Here is a 22133-nt window from a genome sequence, read left to right on the forward strand (position 1 = left end):
AAAAGAAATGGGAAAAGCAAGGTACATTATTTGGCCCTCTGTACTCCACGCCAGTCGAATCACGAATTGGTATCTGATCGATGTAAAGAAGCCAAAATAAGCAGGAAACAAAGCCTCGAAGGAGGCGATGTGGAAGCGTGAAACTCGATCTTGGGCAAGTAAAAAAAAGGGGGGGGGCACGGGCCCATGAGGCAGTAGCACGACCGGTATGCCACAACTCAGCGGGGATGTGTAACAATGCCAGGCGATGGTCAATCCAAGTCAGCCATGCCCGAGTCTGCTTCTTCACCGTCGTCATCGCCGCCATCGGCCTTCCATGCGGCCATTTCGGCCACGGGGACTCTGCCTCTCAGCCAGCGGAGCGTCGCCTCGGTTCCACGCTCCAAGACATTCCATCTAGGCACGCGGAAACGGTTGCCGCTGACGTCGAGCCGTTCGAGCCCGCCGGTGCCGCTTAGCAGACCAAGGCGCGGGTTGAGGTGCGAAATGTCATTATTCGCTGCGTCGACGATGCTGAGCCCCTTGATCGTCTCCGGATCAAGGTCGATGAGGTGGTTGTTGGAGATGAGGAGGACCGCGAGCTGGGGGAAGGAATTGCGGAGGGGGTTCGGAGGCAAGGCGGCAATGCGGTTGAACGAGACGTCCAACTTCTGAAGCCGAGGAGCCCGAAGGTGGAGGGCAAGTGGGCTGAGGCTGGTGATATGGTTCGAGGCCAAGTTCAGCTCCTTCAGTGCTGGTAGGTCGAGGTCTTCGTTCCCACTCTCGCCTCCCAGATATGTCTCGCCAACAAGCTTGTTATGTGAAAGGGACAGCGACGTCAAGGTCTCGGCAAAGAAAGACAGCGAATCTGGTAGAGCAGTGAAGAGGTTGTGGTGGAGTTGAACCTCACGCACGCTGCTGCCGGCTGCCACCTTTGAACATATGACTGGGTGGAGCGCAGTTGACTGAGTGTGGGATCGGTCTAAGATGCCGCCAGTCTTGACAGGCCAGGTCTGGTTGGTTAGAGTGTGGGAACGTGAACGCGCGGGCGACTGCGGAGCTGACGTTGGCGGTGTTGCGAAATCGTCCAAGTCTGAGCGGCTGTCATCATTGTCCTCATTTTGTTCTGCTATGGCAGAAGGAGCAGTAGCAGCGGTGTCCCTCTGGTCTACGGCCAGTCCAATAGCGGTCCCATCCGTCTCGAGAGGGTTATGGATATGGACTGGCTCCAACCTCGTGGCCAAGATCGCCTTCATGTCGTCGGTGCCGATCGAGCAGAATTTCTTATCTCGCAGGGGATTGCCGCTCAGTCGGAGCATTGCCAGATTCTCCATTCGGCCGACCTCTGGTGGAATCACACGGATGTCGTTGCTCGAAAAGTCAACCGATCTCAGCTTGTCTAGCGACGCGAAGCCATCGGGGATGGCATTTATACTGTTCTCGTCGGCTGAGAGGGTGATGAGATTAGTCCAAGTGCTGATGTCGGGAAGGCTTTGCAGCCTGTTCATGGAAACACAGAGCTGGTGCAGAGACGGCATCGCTGGTGCCTTCCCGAGGGTGCTAGACATTAGCTGGGTCAACTGGTTTGCTGAGACATCCAACGATTGGAGGCTTGGGAACGCTTCAACAGTGTCCGCAACTAGGGTGCCGCTGAGTTGGTTCTTCCGGGCAAGCAGCTCGGTGAGTGGGAGAGTTGCCAGAATCTCAAATGGCAGGGCCTCAAAACAGTTCTCGCTAATGTTCAGGATCCGAAGGCGAGAGAGGTTGCCAAAATTCGAAGGTAGTGATGCGATGTTGTTACCATGAAGGTCCAAGATCTCGAGATTCCCCAAGCCTGAGAAGCACGGGTCCAGTGGGCCGTATAAGAGATTCCCGCCGAGCTTCAGATCCTTCAACGAAGTTATCTGGGAAATCACCTCCAGGCAGTTGTTGGCAAGCCTGTTCTGGGACTGTGCAACCGTCAGTACGCGACCAACTTCATGTTGCTGCTGAGCGTGGTCTTACCAAGTTCAGAGACGTCAGCAACGAGAGACGTCTCATCCCCATTGGCAGTGCGATCAGCACATTGCCATGCAGGTCCAGGGTCTCCAAGCCACCGAAGATATTCCCCTGGGCATCATCCTCGTTATCCTGGGTATCCGCCAACTCTTCCCGGTCAAGGTCGGGGAAGATGGAATCGTCAATCATCTCGAGTTCATTATCAGCGGCAACAAATCTGGTCAGGTCGACGCTTTCCGCCCATGACCCGTCCTGCCTTCCGATGGACTCGAAATTGTACATATCCATGACTTCTTTTGGTATTTCTCGCAGACCCATGGCCGCAATGTTCAGTCTCCCGCTTGTTCTTGCCGACCCGATCCTTCCCTGCAGTACCTTTAAATCCGACTTGTCATCCTTTTGCTGGCCAAAAGGGTAACGGGACAAGCCAAAGTCGAAGGTGGTGTCGGTTGGAATCAAAGGCGGGGATTGGGCCTCGAGGGGCTGCGATTCAGAAACGCGACGCGAGGTTTCCCTCTTCGCGGCCTTGGCCTTCGCGATCTGCTCTCGCAACGCAGCAGACGATTTCCTGCTCGACGACACTGGAGATGGATCGAGCGAATCCGTGGTAATCGCTGTGTTGGTGGACGTGGTTGACGCATTCGATGGATTCGTCCCTTCGCAGGAGGTGGCCGAAGACCTTTGTGAAGCCGAAGACACCTTCCTCGGAGTTCCCACAGCGCCATTTCTGTCGAGCGTAGGCATCGACGGCTTCTTAAAGAGGCCATTGAGGGAAGGCCTTGGCCGGACAGAACGGGTGGCGATAGTTTTCGATGCAAACCGGGAAGCTGGCACATCCTGGGCGCGCTTCCCAGGACTGGGCGTCCTCGACCGTGCGAATCCTGTAGTGGCAGGTGGCTGCATCTTGGTCGCAGATCCGCGAATTGAACCCCTGGGATTGTCTTGCGAGGGAGTCTTGAAGGATCTCATGCCCCCGCGGCCTCTGGTTGGCGTGCCGTCGATGGTAGAGAGCGGATTCCTGTAAGTATTCGTCGAGGCGCGGAAGTTTATGGCACAATCATCTGGGCCAGAGCTAGAACCAGGCCGGCTGCTCGGCCGAGACGGCGTTCTGTTTGACCCATCAGATTGATGGCTGGACCCCGGCCGCGAACGCGGCGTCTTTCTTGCAGACTCGGGGTCATAGAAAGCCGAAGCCCTGCCCTTGACGGCTGGCGATGATGGCAGTTGAGCCAGAGTCTCAACGGTCCTCTCTGACAGCGAGGGCCTCGGCTTGTATGGCTGCGTCCTGCTGAAGCTTCTCCCAAGCTCTTCCTCCTCGGGGACCGCTACCGGCCCAACTGGCAGTCCCGAGGCCTCAGACGGTTCAATTGGCGAATTCTCAGTAGAGAAAGGGGGGCTAGTAAGGCGCGGCAAGGAGGGCTTCCTGGTGCCTAGGGAACGCGCAAAGGCAGATTTTCCAGCCACAGGTTGGGACAAGGGGCTGCCATTCCTCCCAGGCCTTTGTAATGCAACATCCCGAGATTTGGACGTGACTTGAGGTGTGACTTTAGGGGTGACTTTAGTTGCATTCCCAACAAACTGGCTCGAAGAACGTCGGGAGAGAGTTCGTGAGGGTGCTGCTGGAGCTGCAGTGGCTGGGGCTTCGACAGTACCAGCCAGTTGGCTGCGGGAGGGTGTTGAACGAAGCTTTGGGTTTCGAAGACCACTTATCAGGCTTTCTCTAGACGGAGAGTTGAGGACAGAGGGGGTTCTGGGCACCGGGAGCTTTGAATTGGGAAGCTTCGAGAGTCGAGGAATGCCAGACAGGCTGTTGGACTGGCGTGTCTCGTCCATCTTGGAGTCGAACTCGAGTCGATCTGAGATGCAATTTAGCAAAGCACGGTCGAGATTGCGCACAGGTTCCCGCTTCCCGCTCGTGTTGGCTGGCTAGCTTATGCTACATTTAACGCGACGCGGCAAGATAGTGGAAGCTACGCCCCTGAGCGGTAAACAACGGGTGGCAGGTTTGGGTATTAGCTTGGATTCCCGAAGTAGTGGACAAGGAAGAGATGGAAGACGAGGTTCCACATTCAAGAGGTAGATATGTCACTTGTGATATCCTCGTTGTGGCGCCAATTTCTTGTTGAAGAAACAAACAAAAAGGGGAAAATGCTGGGCGCACCAATACAATGCCTTGCACATCATAATCCAAGCCCAGGAACAGGGATCAAACCGCATCCGCGCGGAGTCCGGACGGGATATTTCATGTGCTAACTTTAGCTGCCGCTCCTGCCAGCCTCAGGCCTGTGCGCCTGTGCACTCCCGGTTTTAGCGTGCTGCTGTGGAACTTGGGAATTCTGATTTCGCCGTGCCCTCTCTTCAGGATGGGACCTCTTGTCCCTCAGTCCTACAGCAAACAGGACAGATGAAATGGCTCTGTCTGTGAGAATAATGAAGGAAGCGCTGCCTCTTGGCTCCAAGTCAAACCACGTGGTAACGCATCTGCTCGTTGGCAGCAAACACCAGGGGTGTTTCGTAACCCAATTGAGGAAACCCCAGATCTGAGACGGCCCATGCTGGAGGAATGTTCAATCCCAACTGCACCCAATGAATTGCACAGGAAACAAGACCAGAACCAGGCAGAGGCAGAGACGGTCGGCAATCGCCTGCCGAGATCATGTATCAGACCGATCTGGCACATTTCTCCGATTCCACTGATGCTGCTGCTGACCTGGCAGGTTGCCTAGGCACAACATTCGTTTACATTGGTAGGTTGTTAGCCCAGTCTAATCACCTTGTTCGCGTCAATGTATGCTGTCGAGTTCTTCATTCTCTGGGGTTTCCTGCGAGCATTGGATTTGAGCCTTCGCTTCTCCTTCCTGCTGTATTCCCTTATAATTATTTTCTTATTGCATCACCACTCTGTTGGACCCTGCATATGCCCCCACGCCTGGCACAGGCAGGAGGCTGTTGGGGGGGGGAGGGGAAGTACCCCGCACATCTCCAGCTGCCGAGAGGGTCGACCGTATCGCCCCAATGTACGACCCAGGTGGGTATTCTGGAGTTCAAAGATGGCTATAACATGCTAGAATTCGCGCGGGCTCGTGTAAGACACTGAAATCTGCTCCCTGGTTACGGATAGAGATCCCACCCTTTCTTGAAAATGGCAGCGGAGCGCATGAACATCATTATAACTGGAGCCGGAGGCTTCGTTGGATCACTCCTCGCCTCGCGCCTCCTCGGCCAACCTCAATACCATCTCACTCTTACTGACATCGTCGAGCCTGTCGTTCCCAAGGATGCCAAACATCGAGACCACGCTCAATGCCTGCAAGGCGACATCAGCGACCCGGCCTTCATCCAGACACTTGTCTCTGCCGCCCAGCCTCTCCACGCCATCTTCATCTTCCACGGCATCATGTCTGCCGGCTCCGAGGCCAACTACGACTTATCTCTTAAGGTGAACGTTGAGAGCGTCCGGACCCTGTGCGAACATCTCCGGCTCTCGAATCCCGGCGTACGGGTCATCTACGCGTCGTCACAGGCGGTGTATGGCCAGCCGCTTCCGGCGAGAGTGACGGATAGCGTGATACCAACGCCGGAGAGCACCTATGGGGCCCACAAGTTGATGACCGAGACCTACCTCAACGAGCTGAACCGCAGGGGCTTCCTGAACGCCTTCATCCTCCGCTTTCCCAGCGTCGTCGTGCGGCCCGGGAAGCCGACGCTCGCCGCTAGCTCGTTCCTGTCTGGCATGATCCGCGAGCCCATGAACGGGCAGGAATGCGTCATCCCGCTGGAGGACCGCAGTTTTAGATCCTTCATGTGCTCCCCGAGTAGCCTGGCCGAGAACCTCACCAGGGTCCTTCACATGGACACCAACAAGCTGCCCAGGCATATCCGCCACATCAATATCCCCGGCATCTCGGCGAGCACGCAAGAGCTTATGGACGGACTGGCCAAATATGGCGGGGAGGATAAGTTGAAGTTCCTGAAGGAGGAGGCGAACCCGGCATACGAGAGGATACTGAGGAGCTGGGCGCCAGACATTGATTTGAGCACGCCGCTGAAGCTCGGCTTGGTAGTAGATCAGAAGCCTGAGGACTTGGTCAAGGAGTACGTTGAAAGCCTGAAAAAGCAGTAGTTATTGTCATTCAATAGAAATCGTCATTTCGTGTCTCGTACTTTGCAGACCTCAAGCAACGGAATCATTGGGCCTGAAATTGCGCCATCTCAGAGATTCCCATGTAAACGACTGGTTCAACTAATGTTTACTTGAGAGGAGAAGAAAGGGGAACGACCTATGGGCGATAAGGAACGATGTTGGTCTGTGCGTCAGAATGGACTTGACCGCCTGGCAGAACCAAGGATCAATGGATTGCGACAACCGCCATGAGCCGCCTCATTTCACTGTAGGCCTCACCTCAACCTCATCAACGTCCCTACAACGGGAAAACCCGCTGCCAAGATGGCTCGAATACATGTTATACTCTTCTTATTGACCGCATTAACCTCCCTTCTGGTATCAGCAGGTAAGTCAAGCCCTTCTTCCACCCACCCTTTCTCACAAGACCCCCCTAACCAAGCTCCCCCTTCAGCGGCGCCAACCTTCTGCAAATGCACCTGCTTCACCAACAGCACCATCATCCCCCTCGGCCCACAGCACGACTCCCCGCCCCCAAAGCAGCCTTCAACAGATGCGGACAAATCCACCACAGCCACCACCGACCCGCATCTCCGCCCCCGCCTCGACGACCTCGCTGCGTCCATCGCCCCGCGTGGCGCCCCCTCGTCGTCGTGCGCGCAGTGCAACCGCGCCTTCTGCCTGCGCTACAACCTCCCCATCTGCAAGGGCGCCGAGGAGAAGGACGTGACGACCATGTGCTTCCGCCGCGACAGCCTCAAGGACCAGGTCATCGTCTGGGGCTTCATCCTCGGCACCGTCGGCCTCCTCGGCTGGGCCGCCGCCCGCCGCCTTCTCGAGATGCGCGACGTCGCCGCCGCCGCGCTCCCGAGGGCGGGGTCGGGGCCGGTGTCGGGGTCGGCGGGTGGGAGGGGCTCCGCGGGGGGCGGGTCCCGGCCTGTTGCTGGTTTCGGCTGGGCTAGCTTCTTGAGGAGGAGGGGTAGTCCTGCGGGCGGGAGTGGATTGAACCCGAGAGAGGACGCGGCGAGGGGCGCGTATAGCCCTATCGGGATTGCGTATGACGGTGACGGGCGCTGACCGGGCTGAGATATTTACTTGAGATATGCTGTAAGAGGGGACCGGCGTTGTTTGACTGGACTTTGATTCCATTCCAATACGGTAATCATGTAGTGTACAAATAACACTCTGTGGCCAACTGTGCGAGCCAACTCATATCTCCGCAGTGATGTCCAGCTTGGAGATGCTGTTCGACCGTTATCACTACGACGTCTCCGGAACAAGCGAACCGACAGATGAGCTATTTTCCTGAGAAATCTATATGGAGATGTCGTGCATTCCGCGTATGCGATACGCTGAAGATGTGGAACCTTCAAAAAAGGTCCCCTAGGCTAAGATCCTAGGTTGTTCCAGAGACCAGTTTCTCCTCTGAACCTTAACATCGCCTTCCCGGCTTCGTCCGGGCTTCGCCGTGCCAGAGCTCGGATTTTGCATAATGTACTGGGTGGCTAGGGCGATGTCATAAGGAGGGTTCTGCTCCCATGACTTCGTCGCGGGTGACCCTACCCGCCCCCCCAGGGCCTCTTCCCAATTTCCCCTTTTTTCTTTTTGTGGCCAGCCATGAAATGAACTCCGTATTTGACACAAAAAATTAGGTTACTCTTCCTCTAGGAGAGTAGTCTTGGGACTGTTCCCGGCTGATGAACCAATGTTGACCTTCCTCCGCTCACGGATAGCGGCTGCGAGCTCATCCAAGACGGAGACGGTAGATTCCCAGTGAATGCAGGCATCAGTTATACTGACGCCCTTCTTCAACCCCGAGGGCCCCTCGGCAGGCACCTTTTGATTTCCCTCATTGATGTTTGACTCGACCATAACTCCGATAATAGCCTTCTCGCCTTCTCGGAGCTGGTCGGCAACGACCTTGGCAACCTTGGGTTGGTTCCTGTGATCCTTGTTCGAGTTGCCTATAAAGTTCATTTAGCACGCATACCACAGTAGTATCGGAGAACGGTGTTGCTTACCATGAGAGCAGTCGACCATGATTGCCATCTTCTGACCCTTCTTGATCAGAGTCTCCTTCGCAGCCTGGACGTTGGCCTTGTCGTAGTTGGTACCCTTGGTACCGCCTCTCAGGATAACGAAGCCGTGTTCGTTTCCTGCGGTGCGGGTGATAGCGGCGAGGCCCTGCTTTGTGACACCCATGAAGTGATGCTTGGCGGCAGCGGCTCCTATGGCATCAATTGCAACACCGAGACTCCCGTCGGTACCGTTCTTGAAGCCGACGGGGAAGCTGAGGCCAGAAGCCAGCTCCCGATGAAGCTGGCTCTCGGTTGTTCGCGCGCCGATGGCACCGACGGAGATGAAGTCTGCGAGGAACTGTGGCGAGATGGTATCGAGCATTTCGCTCGCAATTGGCATCCCAGTAGACGTCAAGTCGGAGAACAGCTGTCTGGATACCCGCAAGCCTTTGTTGATCTTGAAAGTAGAGTCAATGTCTGGGTCATTGATCAGCCCCTTCCAACCGACTGTCGTCCGTGGCTTCTCCAGGTAGGCGCGCATGATGATGCAGAGATCTTCAGAGTGCTTTTCAGCAAGCTGCCTGAGCTGCGCCGCGTACTCAACAGCGGTGGCTGGGTCATGAATGGAGCAAGGCCCGATGATGACAAGGAGACGATCATCTCTGCCCATGATGATCGCGACGGCTTCCCTCCTCCCCCTCACTACGGTCTGGAGGGAAGAATCAGTCATGGGGATTTCGGAGATCAGGAGTGCTGGCGGGATCAGAGGGTCCTGTCCCAGGACTATTGCCACAAGCACAAGTCCGTTAGCATTATTCGGTGATTGTTTGGAGGGGGTCGAGGAAAGGTTGCTTGGAGGAGGACTCCTTTTCGGGCATAGAAGGATGGAATTTCGTAGTCAAGTTTGATAGGGACGAGCAGTATTTTACCTCTCATATCGTCGGCCTGGAGGGGCTCCATGTCGAGGCCAGGCATTCTGACAAGATATCTGGCGGCTTTCACGGTAGTAGGAGAGCGCCGGGATGGCCTATGGGCGGAGATGTGCCTTGATTGTGCCCTCGAAAACTTCAATGGCAGGAGAGAGCGGTGGCCTGGAGTTGAAACAAGGGTTCGACGGCAAGGCAGGAATTTGGGCCAGCTGAGGGGTAAAGACGAGGGTGGAAGAGCCAAGGCCTGGAAGATTGGTAATCGAATAGTCGCCAGCGGGAGTTGCAGCAGAATTGGCTCGTTTCTTATAGGAGAGGAACAATAATTGCTGCTATGATGATTGCTGATGATGGCATCCAAGGTGAGTGAGTCAACGGGCGGTTGGCGGGGCTGGCGGGAGGGATCGGGCACGAAGGCGGGGTCTCACAGAAACAGCTGATTTTCTCTTATTAGGGCAAGCGGGTGATAGGTAGGAAAATAACCTATGCAGGATTAGAATAGGTATATAATGAAACTATCTCTCGTTGGCTGTACCTAGGAGAGGGATGTAGGAACAACTGTATGCGCCCGAAATATGGGGTCCAAAGTTGCTCAAAATAGGTCCCTACATAGGTACCTGTAACTGGTGACTAAGGTGGGGGAGGGGCGATGTGCACAAAAAAGAATTTTTGGCAGTTTTGCCGATTTCACCGCCTCCGAAGCACCCAATCCCGCCTAGCGCAGTGGTTTGGCACTTGAAACGTAGCGGGGCGGGCGGGTCATCGGCCCTCTTACTGACAAACCCAATGCTTCCTATTGCAACGCCGAATCATGAGCATCCCATGTTCATCAAGGTAGCCTGGCGTAACTCTCACCCTGCCCCGAGGAGGATACAATCCATATTTCTGTGTACATGGTAACATGGAGTGTAGGAGTATGCTTGCTGATGTCGGGTGCCTACTGAAGACTGATGTGGTTCTCCGCTCAAGCATCGTTTGCTCCTGGGGCGATCTTACTTGGCCGATCTTTCGAGGGATACAAAGTAGGTAGGACCCGGTTGCCGGATAACTGGATACCTAACTAGGTAGGTACCTAGATACCGGCCAGTGAGTCTCTCTTTCCACTTCCTCCCTTCCGCGGCTCAGAGTTCAAAGGGCTTGTTCGGTTCCGCGTTTTGGGCCTGCGCGTTTCACAAGAAGATACATTGGCCTGTGGTTTTGACCACAAGTTCAGGCAGAAGGGTCGAAGTGGATTAAACTCTGCATCTGCATCTGTCTATTGGTCGGCCCAAGACGTGCTACCGAACATACTCCAAGTTACAGGGAACCAGCCGCATTGAAATCCTTCAAGGCGACGGCCACGCGGTCCCTCATGGTCTCCTCTCCTTTCCTGACCCAGATGCGAGGGTCGTACTTCTTCTTGTTGGGCTTGTCGGCGCTCTCGGGGTTTCCAACTTGGGTCTTGAGGTAGTCGATGTTCGCAGTGATGTAGTCTCGGATTCCAACAGTATGTGCCCATTGGAGATCCGTGTCAAGGTTGACCTTGATAACGCCAAAGGAGATGGCAGTACGGAACTCGTCAACCGAAGAGCCAGAGCCACCATGGAAGACAAAGAACACAGGTTTATCATCCTTGGATCCGAGCTTCTCGCGGACAAAGGCCTGGTGCTTCCCGAGAAGCTCGGGGTGAAGCTTGACGTTGCCCGGCTTGTAGACGCCATGGACATTTCCGAATCCGGCGGCGATGCTGAAGTAGGGGCTCTCCTCACTGAGCCTCTCGTAGATGGCCCAGATATCCTCAGGCTGAGTGTAGAGGGAGTTGTTGTCAACGTCCTCGTTGTTAACTCAGTCTTCCTCTCCTCCAGTGATGCCAATCTCCATCTCCAACCATTGCTTCATAGGAGCGGCGCGCTTGAGGTATTTCGCCGTAGTCTCGATATTCTCCTCCACAGATTCCTCCGAGAGATCAATCATGTGGCTGCTGAATAGCGGGGTACCGTGCTCCTTGAAGAATCGCTCATCTTCATCGAGCATTCCGTCGAGCCATGGAAGCAGCTTCTTTGCGCAATGGTCGGTGTGTAGCACAACGGGAATGCTGTAGTGTGGAGCGATTGAGCGAACATAGTGCGCAGCAGCAATAGCACGGCGACAGATGCCTCCCGCTTCTCAGCGCTGTCCTTGATTCCCTTGCCAGCAAAGTAGGCGGCTCCGCCCTGAGAAGTCTGGATGATGATAGGCGACTTCGCATTCCTTGCAGCCTCAAGGGCAGCAGCAGCGGTAGAAGAAGAGGTCACGTTGATGGCCGGAAGAGCAAAGCCATGGGCTTTGGCGTACTGGAAGCTTTGGCGTACTGGAAGAGTTTCAGGACATCATCGCCGTAGATGACACCAGGGTTAAGGTTAAGCTCCTTCAGAAGGCTAGTCATTGTGGGTAATGGGGTGGTTTGGGTTTGGTGGTGAAATGGGGGGGGGAATTGTAAGGGTGTAAAACCAGCTTTTGGACAATCGATTGTTGTGGACGCAAGTATGGTCATGGTTATGAAATTGTTTGCGAGGTGGGAATCGAGACTTTATAGGAAAGCGACGACAAGGTTTTTGTTATGCGCAATGAGGAAAGTTACCTAGTTACCTACCTACATAAAGGTTGGATGGTGGTTTGGGAAAGAGGTTATTCGGGCAGGGGCAATTAGGTATTCGGGCAAGAGGCAATTAGATATCCAGGCGGGGGCATTCAGCTATTCAGGGGCATTTGGCTAGCCGTCGCTGGCCGGCTTTGAAGCAATCCTGAAACGGACCACCATCTGTGTGACCAACAGCTCTCTAATGAGTGCGTGCACTGATTCACAACCGACTCATAGCAGCCTTCGGCTTCAACAAACTTCACCATCACTTTCTTCTTCATTACGGCCACAATCTCCTATTGTAATGCTTAGCTTGCCCTCCGTCTTTCCTTCGGTCAGCCTCTACATTCGGTCATTTCTGGCACCTTTTCCCCTTTTCCCCTTTTCTTCGTTGTGAATCATCCCTTACCTCATTGGCTCTGCTGGCGGCTACTGTTACTTCCCTTGATACTGCACCTGTTGATCTCGTGTACCTTCCCAAAGCTGCCAGTTCTTTGGCGCATCCATTGGCAACCCTCTTTCTTCTATTAAATACCCATATCTGTCTTTGTTCTTTGTTCTTGCATCCTGCGTGCATCCTGCGTCGGCGAATCACTACAAGCTTCGAGTTGGCTCTATCAGCCTCCACTTCTCCGCACCGCGGCACCCGACGCGGAACAGCTGCATGTTCATTCCAGCCTCTAACCTCCAGCCTCCAGCCTCCGGACTCATCAACCGTCCCAACCTCTGGGAGGTTTAGATACGCCCTTTCTATTCCGACAATCAAGCTAGAGTCTATCCTTGGCTCTGCCCGATCTGAACCTGATCTACATACATCCGATCTTACATCTTTGAGCGGCGGCTGAACTACCAGAACTCATTATATTGCGGAAAGCTAGATCTCTCAACTTAAGCTTCTGAAGACATCAGATTTGATGTCATACCTAGTCCCTGCAATGTTGAGCGAATCACAGTGGCCCGAGAGCAACCGGAAGAGGGGCCGGGAGGATGAGCATGAGGACATCGCAATCGGAGGCACCATGGGCTTCACAGAGCACCGAAGTGTATGCTTACTGCCTACTGCCTTGCCATGTTGCTCTGCTTGGTCATTACTCGATATAGGGACATGCAGTGCTAATGTTGATCGCAGAAACGACTCCAATCACTCCCACTGCGCATGTCTCCCACGTCGAAAAGACGATCCATCCCTCCGAACTTCCCACCCCCCCAACCAAACAACAACCCTACACTGGTCCGACCACATACGATTACTCCGTCGGACTCAGACTCAGAAGACACAAACCAGGCCTCGTATCGACAAGATGCCCACTCTGATCAGCCACATGTTCACAATGAGACATGGTCAGCTTCGTCGTTTGCTATGGAACCAGGACCTGCCAGTGGAGATATGGATATGACGGATACGTGGGAACCCGAGCCGGCGCCGGGGCTCGCACCGATATACAACCCGGATGGGGACCACTTGCGACCAGGACCGTCACAGCCCGATCCCATCTCGCCAAGCATCAACGGTCGCATGCCAACACCGATCCACTGCAGTTTTGCAGCACAGGTCAGAGGCAACAACTGGGGAGGAGCGGCGGGTAACATGATGCTGGCGGCGGGTCCGATGCAGCAGTCACAGTCGAACAGAATCTCTCGGAGGGAAGCATATCACGGGGTCGGCATGCTTGGCCACGAATCTATTCCGCGGTCACTTGACGGGCCGACAGCCACGGCAGCGGTCATGGCCGACTGGACCCTGGTGCAGAACCGCCGCTTGCCCTCGCCTATTAGTGAAAACGGGGGTGAAGACGGCAGCGAACACCTCGGGAGTCCTCCGGGCATGATCCTGGACTCGTCTATGGGCCACATCAACTGCCACGGCCATCAGCACCCACTCCTCTCATCCCTACCCCCACGCGCGATTTCCGCCATGGAAATGGGATCACCACTGGCAGCTAACGTGCCCCCACGGGTCGCGACGCCAAACGTTGTCTCGGAAGATCCGTCGGGGAGTCCGAACGGTTCTGCTATGGAAGTCGACCCATCGGCTACCTCGTCTCCGAGGAAAGGCCACACTCGGTCACGTCATACCGTCAACTCGTGGACGCTGCAGGCTGGCATGAAGAAGTCGTTCAGTATAGGATACAGGGCGGACTGCGACAAATGCCGTATGAAGGTCCCGGGGCACTTCAACCACATCATTATCTCCTAATGTCGAGTTTTATACCAGGGTTGTTAACGGGGAGAGCGCATGTAATTTTAATCAGGCCGAAATGGCAGTCGTCTAGGGGGTTCCCATTTGTTGACCTATCTACGTAAACGTCAGAGCAATCACAAAACCTTTTGCCCACTTGGGCATGTCTTCTAATGCAAGAGCAGGCTTGTTTCATTTCAATGGTCAGGTTAAGTAGTAGGTCTATATCCATGCACCTTCCGTCACGCCTTTTGATGCAGATCCGATTACACTATGGTACATTGTATTGTGGTCCCTTCTAGGCACCGTCACAGGACCACCCCTTCCCCCGCGCCAGCTGGACGGCTGAGTCGTCGATAGACTCAAGTTGGTTGTAATTCTTTTTTACTTTTTTTCTTGCCTGAACCACCTATTCCCCGCCCCGCCCTTAGCAAGGCAGGCAGGCAGCCACACTCCCTACCACAACCAGCCCTTCTTCTTGGGCGGATCCGCCCTTGGGACCTCGGTCGTCTGCCCCTCGACGACGCCGACCCGATCCAGCGGCCCGCCTCTGCGCTGGTTCTCTCTCTCCCTCTCGAACGCGCCGCGCGCCTGCTCGCGCAGGTACGCCTGCTTGTCCTCCACGGCGCGCGCAAGGTCGCTGTCCCGCACGCCGGCGCCGACGTCCTCCTCGCTCAGGCTCTCCCAGCCCAGGCGGCGCTGCGAGCTGCCCACCTCCTCGCCCTCCTCCTCCTTGCGCAGGTTCGAGAACAGCCAGGCCCGGAGCCCGCCGCCGCCGCCCTGCTTCTTCTCCTCCTGGCCCTCTTGAGCACTCTCCTCCCTGGCAGGGGGGGATGCCCGCTCGACCGCCACCGCCGCCGTCGCTGCTGCTGGTGGTGGGTGGGCGGGCGTCGGAGCCCCCAGGATCCTGGGTGCCCTGAGGGCGCCGGGTTGGGCGCCGGCCTCGAGGGCGTTCGCCTCGTCGACCATGGCGATCTGGTCCTCGGTGGCCTTGCCGAGCATGTAGGCGATGCGCGCGGCCTCGAGACTGTCGGTGGCCATCTGCTTCTGGGCCTCGAGGAACTCGGCCTTGCGCTTGCGGTTGTACATGATCATGTCGGTGGCGGTGTAGACGGTCATCAGGCCGGCGATGGCTGCGGGGGATGTGTGTTAGGCTCTGCGGTGGGAAAACGGGGGGGCGGGGGGCGGGGGAAGCATGGGGGTTCGTAGAGAAATGGGAGAGGAGCAGCAAATAGGCTTGTGTGCTCTACGTACCGGTCAGCCCGAGCAATCCGAGCACCGTCATCTTGTGCGCCGAGTCGAACAAGGTTCTTCCCCTCGCGATGACCTGGTCGAACCGTGACACCTGAGCCTTCTTCGCGGCAAGATGTGCGGCTCTTAACCGGGCTACCCGCTGCTCTGGTGTCTCTCCAAACGGCGGGACCGACGGTCCACCCGGGCCTCCGCTGCCCGGTGCACCCGATGAGCCTGGCGTGCCGGGTATCCGTCCAGGTCCAGCCGTTGGGCGTGAGAACCTGGAGTCTGACGGCACCGACGAGTTTGCTGCGGAAGATTTGGACGAAGCATGGGGGGTTGTCGAGGTGAAGCGGGTGGCGTCCGAGACGCTCCGCGGAGTGGTACTTATTGCCATCGCGGGCAGGTCCTCGTCCGGCTTTCTCCTGCCTTGGGAGGAAATTGGCAAAAGAGAGAATTAGGCCAACGGGTTGTAGGTGGTAATCTAGACTTGTATGGAGCTCAATTGATGAGCCCATCAGGAGATACGCAGTATTTTTTGGTAGTGTCTGCCACGTGTGGCGCCTGCTAGCTCTGCAGACATCCTGATAGGCTGATTGGCCGGGATCTGTGGCTGATGCCGCCGACTTGCCCGAGCTTGACCGGATTCCAAAATTTTGGATCAGAACGCGCTAGCTTCAACACCAGGACTCCTGGATCGACTTTGCAACACCCGGTTGGGCACAGCGACAGTGCTCAATTGAACGAAATGCGACGCCTAACTCGGTTACGACAGCCGTCTTCCATTATATCCACCTGCTCCTCCTCTTCCCGGTTCCCCGTGTCTGTCCCCGCTGCCGCGACATGTTCCCAGAGGCGTGACCTGTCGTGCGCTGGCCGACAACCGCCAGTCTCTCACAGCACGAGCCTGTCGTCCAGGATACCGTTGGCGACCCGTGCATTCTCGACGGCCCCAGTCGTGCGTCATAAGCACCATGAAGACACCGATCTCGAGGCGTTCGAGGCCGATCCCGAGCGAATCGAGATTCACACAGACCTCAACATTCCAAGCGAAATCAGGAAGGTCCCCTTGCCCGAGGAAATTACGGAGCCGGGCTATACACCTGCCGAAACCTTGGAAGGCTTGGAGTGGGTCGGCGGAGTGAGTAATTGGTGGGAAGACGAGCGGAACTGGCCGGCGTCGAAGAACTACGTCGGGTTCGGACGCAGCGACAAGGTTGTCGACCCGGCAGCTCTCGAGGTGCTGACGAGGAGGGCGGTCGTCGAGGCATTGGCTGTGAGGAAAGGAGCAGGGGATGAGGCGTTGAGTGCGTCCTGGCAGGCTGGCGGACATGACCAACTGGTCGCTGCTCTCGGTGTTGGAGTGGAAGTCTCTGTTGATGGATCGGCTGAGCTGACAGGGGATTTTATGGGCGTGGTCGAGGGCCTTACCGCCAGAGCTGAAGAGCAGGACGTGGGTGGCGCCGACTGGTCCCTTGCTCCTGAGGAGGCTCGCGAATTCTTGAAATCGTGGGATCGAAGCTGGAAGCAGATTTCACTCCAAGATCTGCGCTTGAAGTTTGCCGTATGTTGCCCCTTTCCTCCCCCCTTCAGGTTTCTGCGGAAAGCTCACTCTCCTCCCAGGTAACGAAACGCATCCAGCAACTCACAGGACATGTCATTCCGGACAGTAAGCTGATCCATATCCGGACGGTTTCGTCGCTCATCGGAGCCCTCATCAAGCCACCCAAGCCAAAGAAGCTTGCTCAGCTGATTGAGGCCAAGGGTGCCATGGCGGAGTTGCGCAATGTCAAGGTCTATCCACGGAGGGTTACGCCCATCGACAAGGAGAAGATGGTGGGCCGCTGGAAGGTCATGGTGCGCGAATTAGAGAAGCGCAACTTGCCCGTCACTGGCACTGGTGGCTACGGGAAGAGCGTCGAGAAGAGATGGGCCACCGGCAAGCCCTAGCCTGCCTAAGGCTAGGGGTTGGCAGGTTCGTGAGCTGTAGGGTTGTTAAGTTTGTTGGGAGCTGTAGCTGCTTCCAGCGGATAGATATCTGTCTGTACTATACTTTACACATTGTACCACGTGTATATCAATACGAGTTTGAGACGATTAGAAGGCCTCCCGACGGTCAACACGCACTTGTTGTGAATCTTGTGAATCCTGGCAGGACAAGCTATCTATGAGATGGATCCTAAGTGCCTCTGTAGATGTGTATTTTGTGTATTTTGGCCTTTATCGGGGAAAATAAAACTCCCAGCCAACACCACCAACTGACATTCGCCATTTAACCGTGTTTTTGGGGGCGCTCGGAGCCATCTTTTGCTTGATTAGGTACCTATCCTTCGATCTCTTTGAAGGTGCACGGGCCATTTCGGCGGTTACGTCGTAGTTTGACTCCGTCTGACACCAGTGACAAGGAACATCTCCAGGTTGACGCGTAGACTTACGAAGCCTTGCTGCGAAGACTGGGATTTCAAGAGTCCGACAGGAGAACATGGGAAGGACAGCTGGCCAAAACACCAATCTCTCTGATCAGATATAAAACAGCCTAGTCCTTACATCCTACGACAAGCGTATAGTGTCAACATTCTTCTTTGATGGGACGGTTGTAGTAGGTATGACGCCCGAAGATATCGAGGCGCTCTTTGAGAGTGGCACCCATGCACAAAACACTGGCCAGGATGAAGACGAGACAATCTCAGACGAGGAGAAGGTCTCGAGGACCCGCAAGCTGAGAAACGTCTTCCTGGCTGCGCAGCATGCCTGGTTGTCGGGGTCTGAGTCTATCGATCTTATTGCAGAGAAGCTCGGCGATGGAAGCCGGGATGGTGAGTGAAGCTTCGTTTACGTTGTTCTCACCACGATGTCCATTCCCTAGTCACACGTCTTGGACACTGGCATGGATGGATTGGCCCTTTTACCTTGACTTCTCAGTTGGCTGTCTTGAGATTCCTCAACTTAGCTGGCGCCCCCCTTTCATGAGGGATTAGCTCTTCATGGGCCTCAGATCCCTTGGATTGGCTCTAACGATTCGTTTTATAGCTTCATGGAGAGTCCCCATCGGAGACTCGGGGCTCCTCGAGTTATTCCTCAAGATTCTGCCGCTCGATGGGCTGCGGCAGTCCCTGAGGATGCACACATTGCGACTCGTGGGAAACTCATGTGCGGATACAGGTATGGTTCTTACTTCCAGTGACTGCGGATGAAGGAGCTGAAAGCATGCACGCAGACGAAAACCGTGCGAGGGTCATCGACTCAAATCATCTCGGTTCCATCATCAGTCTGCTCAGCAACGATTCGCTTCTAGCTTTTGTGATACCCGTCCTATATAATATCTGCGTTGACTATGGTAAAGATGAAAACCCCATTACTTGAGACGCATCGGATCTAACAAACCGAAGAACCGGCTCAGCTCCAAGCTTCTAATGCTGGCCTAAGTGCTGCCCTTGTCGACATCGTCCGCAGTCAACGACTGCTGCACTGCCGACCTTTCCTGAACATTCTATGCAAGATCCTGCTGCTACTCATCTCTCAAGGTATGACTTTGTCTTTCCCCTTTCCAATCCCACCCTTCTCTAACAGCAACAGAGCACGAGGTCGACCTGGCCAACCCGGCAACCCCAGCCCTGTTCCTCAACTTCGCTACTAGCAGAACATACCCACCAGATCTGGACGAGTTTTGCGAGACCACCTCCGTGGCTTTAGCATACCTTTCACATGAACAGTTCCAGACCAATTTCCTGGAATCCGGCTGCTTTGAGCTCCTGATAGAGGCATTCTCCGATTCGTACTCCCGTTTCGACATCGCAAACACGGACCCCGAGGACGTTGGGCAGTTGAAGCAGATCTGGACCGGATTTGTCAAAGCCCTCGCAGACATCTCCGCTCTACCATCCTTCCCCTTGCGCCATCCAGTCGGCAGTCCGGTGATACAGCGGCTGATAAACTGGCTCAGCGGCCCTCCCTCGTACACCCACCTACAAACGGCAGCCTGTCTGTGCCTCGGGAACGTTGCCAGGTCTGACGATGCGAGCATCGCCATTGTCAAGGATGTCTTCCCCCCACTATTGACAATCCTCACCAAGGCCGGCCCCTCCCTCTCAACCACGAGCCCGCCCACCTCTACGCCGCCGTCCCAGCTCCTCCACGCCGTCCTGTCCTTCCTCAAGAACCTGGCCATCCCGCCGGCGAACAAGCCCCTCCTGGGCACCCTCCTCAGCCCGCCGCAGTCCGTCCTCCCGCACCTCTGGTCCGCGACCGACGCCCAGCCGCAGACGCAGTTCGCCGCCGTGTCGCTGACGCGGCTCCTGCTGACGGGCTGCCCGGCCAACGTGCGCCTCGCCTGCGCGCCCCTCAGCGCCGACCCGGCCTCGCCCGCCCGCGACCGCAGCAACCTGCACCTGCTCATGGCCCTGCGCGCCCGCGCCGACGCAGAGCCCACCAAGCTCGAGGCCGCCCGCGCCGTCGCCGCCGTGTGCCGCGCCCTGCACTCCACGCCCGTGTCGCAGGTCCTGCCGGCGGGCTGGGCGGTCGGTTCCGCCGGCGGCGACGGCGACAGTGATGACGGCGGTGGAGAAGCATCATCGTCAGCCTATCAACCACCCCCGTCCTCTCACCCTATCACCACCACCACCACCACCACAACCGCAGGAGCAGCGGACCGGCGGCGGGAGGGCTTCTACGCCGCGCACGTCGACGACGTGGCGGCGTCGCTGGTGCAGCTGGTGACGCAGGCGCGGTTCCCGGCGCTGCGGTCCGAGGGCTGGTTCGTGCTCGCGCTGATGGGCCGGGCCGCGGACGGGGCGCGCGTCGCGGCGCAGGCGCTCGAGGCCATGGAGGTGTGCCGCGCCCTCGTCGAGGCCGCCACGGGCCGCGACATGCTCGATGGGCACGAGCTGCTTGCCGGGGGCGAGGGAACGGAGGTGGATATGGAAATTGGTAGTGAGGAGCAGCAGCAGCAGCAGCAGCAGCAGCAACATCGCCGGGAGAGGGGAGGGGCGAAGGGGGCGTCGGGCGAGACGGATCTCATTGATGGGTTGGGATTGGAGCCACAGCAGGTCGATCCGGCCGCGGCGGCTGGCATGGCGAGGGTTGACAGGGAGAACTGCCTGGTGCTGGTGGCGGAGATCCTGAGGCACTGCGCGGACTGCCTGCCGCCGGTTAAGAGGAACCTCTTGGAGGAGATATTGTCGAGGGGAGGGGAACAGGTCCTGAATGAGAGGCAGGGCAGGGCAGGGAATGCTACCGGCTCGGGAACCTAACAAGACGAAGAAGGGTCTTCAAGATGGGCGTATATGGGAAGCATTTAGATGGAACCTCCTCGCTCACGTTTTATCTGTATAGAGTAGAAACAAATCCACACTCATCCAGCGATTCTCGTGAACTGGGCCAAGTCACATGCAGTATCACAATGGCCAGACAAGGGGAGTTTGCCTTTCCATTCCCATTCATTTTCCGAACGATCTAGCAAATCCCTTTGATGCAAAGTAAACTTCTCTGAACCATGACCTTGGTAAACGATGATATCCCCGAACTACCTACGCGGCCATAGGAAACCAGCATCCACCGTCCAGTAGACAAGGAAAGCAGACCTGCCAGACGACCCGTCAAGAAATTCCTCCCCCTTCCCCAGTACGTCGCCGTTCCCGCGCCGTCTATTTCTTGGCTGCCTCGGCATCGGCCGCGTCCCGGGCCCGCTTCTCCCGCGCACCCGCGTAGCGAGCATTCGCTCTCGCCTGGCGAAGCGCGACGTAGGCACCACCCTCGACCGGCTTGGGCACATCGCTCTTCTTGATCTCGGAGAAGCCGCTGGCAACCGGGACGGTGGTAGGGAGCCTGGTGAGGGTCTCGGCCTTGTGGTCCTCCTTGGGCGAGTCACCCTTCTTGAGGTTGTTCGACTTGCGGGGGAAGACGATGAGGCGGCTCATGTACTCCTTCAGGCGCTCGACGTTGCCGACAATGGACTCCTCTGAAAGGTTCTGGCGGCGGTGGTCGACGGCGATGCCGATGGTGGGGGCATAGTGGCGGGAGATGTTGGCAGCCTGTTTTTGCAAAAATCCTGTTAGGGCACTCCTCCTTCCACAAATGATTGTCACAATAATAACGCGGTGGGGGGTTTCATCGTCGCGGTTGGGGCAGGAGGGCGACGGATAGTAAATCCTTCATACCTTCAGCTCAGCCAGAGTGAAGCCGCGGCCAAGGCGGACTCGTCGGTTGTACTTGATGGTCGGGCACCGGACGATGGGCCTCAGCTTGTCGATGGGCCGGGGAGCGACGGCAGCAGCCTTCACACGTCGCGCATCTCGGCGGCTGACCTTCTTTCCGGGCTATTTCCATCACGATAACAGTCAGAATCGTTCTCATCGGGCCCTCAGCCAAATTGCTGCCTTCCACCGTGGACGAGACTCACCTGGTCGAAGTGTGTCCGAACCCGGCGTTGCCAATCCTTTCGGAAATCTGGGAATCTCGATCAGTTACCCCGTTCTCCTCCAATTGTCCATGGCTGGCTCGTCGATGGGATAGGGCTCACGGTTGTTGGGAAGCTGCTGGTTGTGCTTGATCGCCTGGAGTGAGAAAAAAAGACTTGGTCAGCAACTCCAATCCTTCAAGCGAACAAGTCAGACACGAGGGGGATCAGAAGATACTAACCATTGTGCCGGTTGTGCGATCAAGAACTTGTCGTCGAAGTTGGTGATCTTCTCAATCTGCAATCCGGAGTTTGAAATTTCGAGGTCCGGCTTCAAAGTTTTGGCAGGGCTTGAAAACCCTACATTTGTGGTGGGGCTTGACCATTCGGTGGCTGTGGCTTGACCATTTGCTGACTGTGGCTTGAAAGTAATTCTGCGCTGGTGCCTTGATGCCTTACGGCCGACCCCACCCAGCAGCAGTCTCTCAGGAGTCAGGTCAGGAGACTCGGAAAGACTTGCAAGCCACAGCGAGCAAATCGTCAAGCCACAGCTGACATCATCCAAACTTGAATGACTGGGCCCCACCCCACCGCCTTAAACCACTCGACAAGCAAGAGCTTATGTGCAAACAGGCACATCTTCATGTGCCTACCTACCTAACCTATCATGCATTGACGCCATCA

At 56.3% G+C, this 22133-nt stretch overlaps 10 protein-coding genes across 10 annotated transcripts; 5 read left to right on the top strand and 5 right to left on the bottom strand.

Moving 5' to 3' along the window:
- Positions 1–251: 251 nt before the first annotated feature.
- QBC33DRAFT_451056 (uncharacterized protein) lies at positions 252–3810 on the bottom strand (the record flags this gene model as incomplete). The annotated part of the gene is made up of 2 exons (XM_060424591.1): positions 252–1928; positions 1984–3810. 2 exons carry the CDS (start codon positions 3808–3810, stop codon positions 252–254), a joined length of 3504 nt encoding a protein of 1167 aa, XP_060283980.1.
- A 916-nt stretch (positions 3811–4726) lies between these two features.
- On the top strand, positions 4727–6133 carry QBC33DRAFT_537322 (uncharacterized protein). Its single transcript, XM_060427777.1, has one exon. It carries the CDS (start codon positions 5120–5122, stop codon positions 6098–6100), a length of 981 nt encoding a protein of 326 aa, XP_060283981.1. The 5' UTR covers positions 4727–5119; the 3' UTR covers positions 6101–6133.
- A 104-nt stretch (positions 6134–6237) lies between these two features.
- Positions 6238–7426, top strand: QBC33DRAFT_569461 (uncharacterized protein). Its single transcript, XM_060430538.1, has 2 exons — positions 6238–6488; positions 6555–7426. The coding sequence occupies exons 1-2, from the start codon at positions 6425–6427 to the stop codon at positions 7175–7177; spliced, it is 687 nt and encodes a 228-aa protein (XP_060283982.1). The 5' UTR covers positions 6238–6424; the 3' UTR covers positions 7178–7426.
- Positions 7427–7501: 75 nt separating this feature from the next.
- Positions 7502–9303, bottom strand: QBC33DRAFT_58546 (uncharacterized protein). Its single transcript, XM_060431441.1, has 3 exons — positions 9048–9303; positions 8122–8901; positions 7502–8064 (listed from the first exon to the last, which is right to left on the bottom strand). Exons 1-3 carry the CDS (start codon positions 9091–9093, stop codon positions 7754–7756), a joined length of 1137 nt encoding a protein of 378 aa, XP_060283983.1. The 5' UTR covers positions 9094–9303; the 3' UTR covers positions 7502–7753.
- Positions 9304–10340: 1037 nt separating this feature from the next.
- On the bottom strand, positions 10341–11057 carry QBC33DRAFT_537332 (uncharacterized protein; the record flags this gene model as incomplete). Its single annotated transcript, XM_060427778.1, has 3 exons — positions 10341–10484; positions 10530–10856; positions 10974–11057. The coding sequence occupies 3 exons, from the start codon at positions 11055–11057 to the stop codon at positions 10341–10343; spliced, it is 555 nt and encodes a 184-aa protein (XP_060283984.1).
- Positions 11058–12578: 1521 nt separating this feature from the next.
- Positions 12579–13840, top strand: QBC33DRAFT_450975 (uncharacterized protein; the record flags this gene model as incomplete). The annotated part of the gene is made up of 2 exons (XM_060424587.1): positions 12579–12686; positions 12773–13840. The coding sequence occupies 2 exons, from the start codon at positions 12579–12581 to the stop codon at positions 13838–13840; spliced, it is 1176 nt and encodes a 391-aa protein (XP_060283985.1).
- A 150-nt stretch (positions 13841–13990) lies between these two features.
- QBC33DRAFT_537337 (cytochrome oxidase c assembly-domain-containing protein) lies at positions 13991–15693 on the bottom strand. The gene is made up of 2 exons (XM_060427779.1): positions 15077–15693; positions 13991–14955 (listed from the first exon to the last, which is right to left on the bottom strand). The coding sequence occupies exons 1-2, from the start codon at positions 15450–15452 to the stop codon at positions 14279–14281; spliced, it is 1053 nt and encodes a 350-aa protein (XP_060283986.1). The 5' UTR covers positions 15453–15693; the 3' UTR covers positions 13991–14278.
- Positions 15694–15729: 36 nt separating this feature from the next.
- On the top strand, positions 15730–17162 carry QBC33DRAFT_537339 (ribosomal subunit 39S-domain-containing protein). Its single transcript, XM_060427780.1, has 2 exons — positions 15730–16619; positions 16679–17162. The coding sequence occupies exons 1-2, from the start codon at positions 15804–15806 to the stop codon at positions 17003–17005; spliced, it is 1143 nt and encodes a 380-aa protein (XP_060283987.1). The 5' UTR covers positions 15730–15803; the 3' UTR covers positions 17006–17162.
- A 246-nt stretch (positions 17163–17408) lies between these two features.
- On the top strand, positions 17409–20432 carry QBC33DRAFT_471436 (uncharacterized protein). Its single transcript, XM_060425195.1, has 7 exons — positions 17409–17871; positions 18086–18217; positions 18273–18392; positions 18445–18579; positions 18632–19576; positions 19697–19965; positions 20032–20432. The coding sequence occupies exons 1-7, from the start codon at positions 17661–17663 to the stop codon at positions 20302–20304; spliced, it is 2085 nt and encodes a 694-aa protein (XP_060283988.1). The 5' UTR covers positions 17409–17660; the 3' UTR covers positions 20305–20432.
- Positions 20329–21782, bottom strand: QBC33DRAFT_537348 (ribosomal protein L13e). Its single transcript, XM_060427781.1, has 5 exons — positions 21692–21782; positions 21573–21606; positions 21453–21499; positions 21211–21369; positions 20329–21084 (listed from the first exon to the last, which is right to left on the bottom strand). The coding sequence occupies exons 1-5, from the start codon at positions 21692–21694 to the stop codon at positions 20698–20700; spliced, it is 630 nt and encodes a 209-aa protein (XP_060283989.1). The 5' UTR covers positions 21695–21782; the 3' UTR covers positions 20329–20697.
- Between the last annotated feature and the right edge of the window lie 351 nt (positions 21783–22133).

This window comes from Phialemonium atrogriseum (genome assembly GCF_030411735.1).
Source record: "Phialemonium atrogriseum strain 8032-3 unplaced genomic scaffold QBC33scaffold_11, whole genome shotgun sequence".
Classification (NCBI taxonomy): domain Eukaryota; kingdom Fungi; phylum Ascomycota; class Sordariomycetes; order Cephalothecales; family Cephalothecaceae; genus Phialemonium; species Phialemonium atrogriseum.

Excerpts from the sequence above, each read along its gene's own strand:
- QBC33DRAFT_569461 (XM_060430538.1), top strand. The coding sequence starts at position 6,425 with ATGGCTCGAATACATGTTATACTCTTCTTATTGACCGCATTAACCTCC. Across the intron at positions 6,489-6,554 it reads CTCCCTTCTGGTATCAGCAG|CGGCGCCAACCTTCTGCAAA; the intron begins GTAAGTCAAGCC and ends CTCCCCCTTCAG.
- QBC33DRAFT_537348 (XM_060427781.1), bottom strand. Across the intron at positions 21,370-21,452 it reads TTCGGACACACTTCGACCAG|CCCGGAAAGAAGGTCAGCCG; the intron begins GTGAGTCTCGTC and ends TGATGGAAATAG. Across the intron at positions 21,085-21,210 it reads TCACTCTGGCTGAGCTGAAG|GCTGCCAACATCTCCCGCCA; the intron begins GTATGAAGGATT and ends TTGCAAAAACAG.
- QBC33DRAFT_471436 (XM_060425195.1), top strand. The coding sequence starts at position 17,661 with ATGACGCCCGAAGATATCGAGGCGCTCTTTGAGAGTGGCACCCATGCA. Across the intron at positions 18,218-18,272 it reads AAACTCATGTGCGGATACAG|ACGAAAACCGTGCGAGGGTC; the intron begins GTATGGTTCTTA and ends GCATGCACGCAG. Across the intron at positions 18,393-18,444 it reads TAATATCTGCGTTGACTATG|AACCGGCTCAGCTCCAAGCT; the intron begins GTAAAGATGAAA and ends AACAAACCGAAG.
- QBC33DRAFT_58546 (XM_060431441.1), bottom strand. The coding sequence starts at position 9,093 with ATGCCTGGCCTCGACATGGAGCCCCTCCAGGCCGACGATATGAGAG. Across the intron at positions 8,902-9,047 it reads CCAGGCCGACGATATGAGAG|TCCTGGGACAGGACCCTCTG; the intron begins GTAAAATACTGC and ends TTGTGGCAATAG. Across the intron at positions 8,065-8,121 it reads CATGGTCGACTGCTCTCATG|GCAACTCGAACAAGGATCAC; the intron begins GTAAGCAACACC and ends TGAACTTTATAG.
- QBC33DRAFT_537337 (XM_060427779.1), bottom strand. The coding sequence starts at position 15,452 with ATGGCAATAAGTACCACTCCGCGGAGCGTCTCGGACGCCACCCGCTTC. Across the intron at positions 14,956-15,076 it reads CGGATTGCTCGGGCTGACCG|CCATCGCCGGCCTGATGACC; the intron begins GTACGTAGAGCA and ends CATCCCCCGCAG.
- QBC33DRAFT_537339 (XM_060427780.1), top strand. The coding sequence starts at position 15,804 with ATGCGACGCCTAACTCGGTTACGACAGCCGTCTTCCATTATATCCACC. Across the intron at positions 16,620-16,678 it reads ATCTGCGCTTGAAGTTTGCC|GTAACGAAACGCATCCAGCA; the intron begins GTATGTTGCCCC and ends CTCTCCTCCCAG.
- QBC33DRAFT_537322 (XM_060427777.1), top strand. The coding sequence starts at position 5,120 with ATGGCAGCGGAGCGCATGAACATCATTATAACTGGAGCCGGAGGCTTC.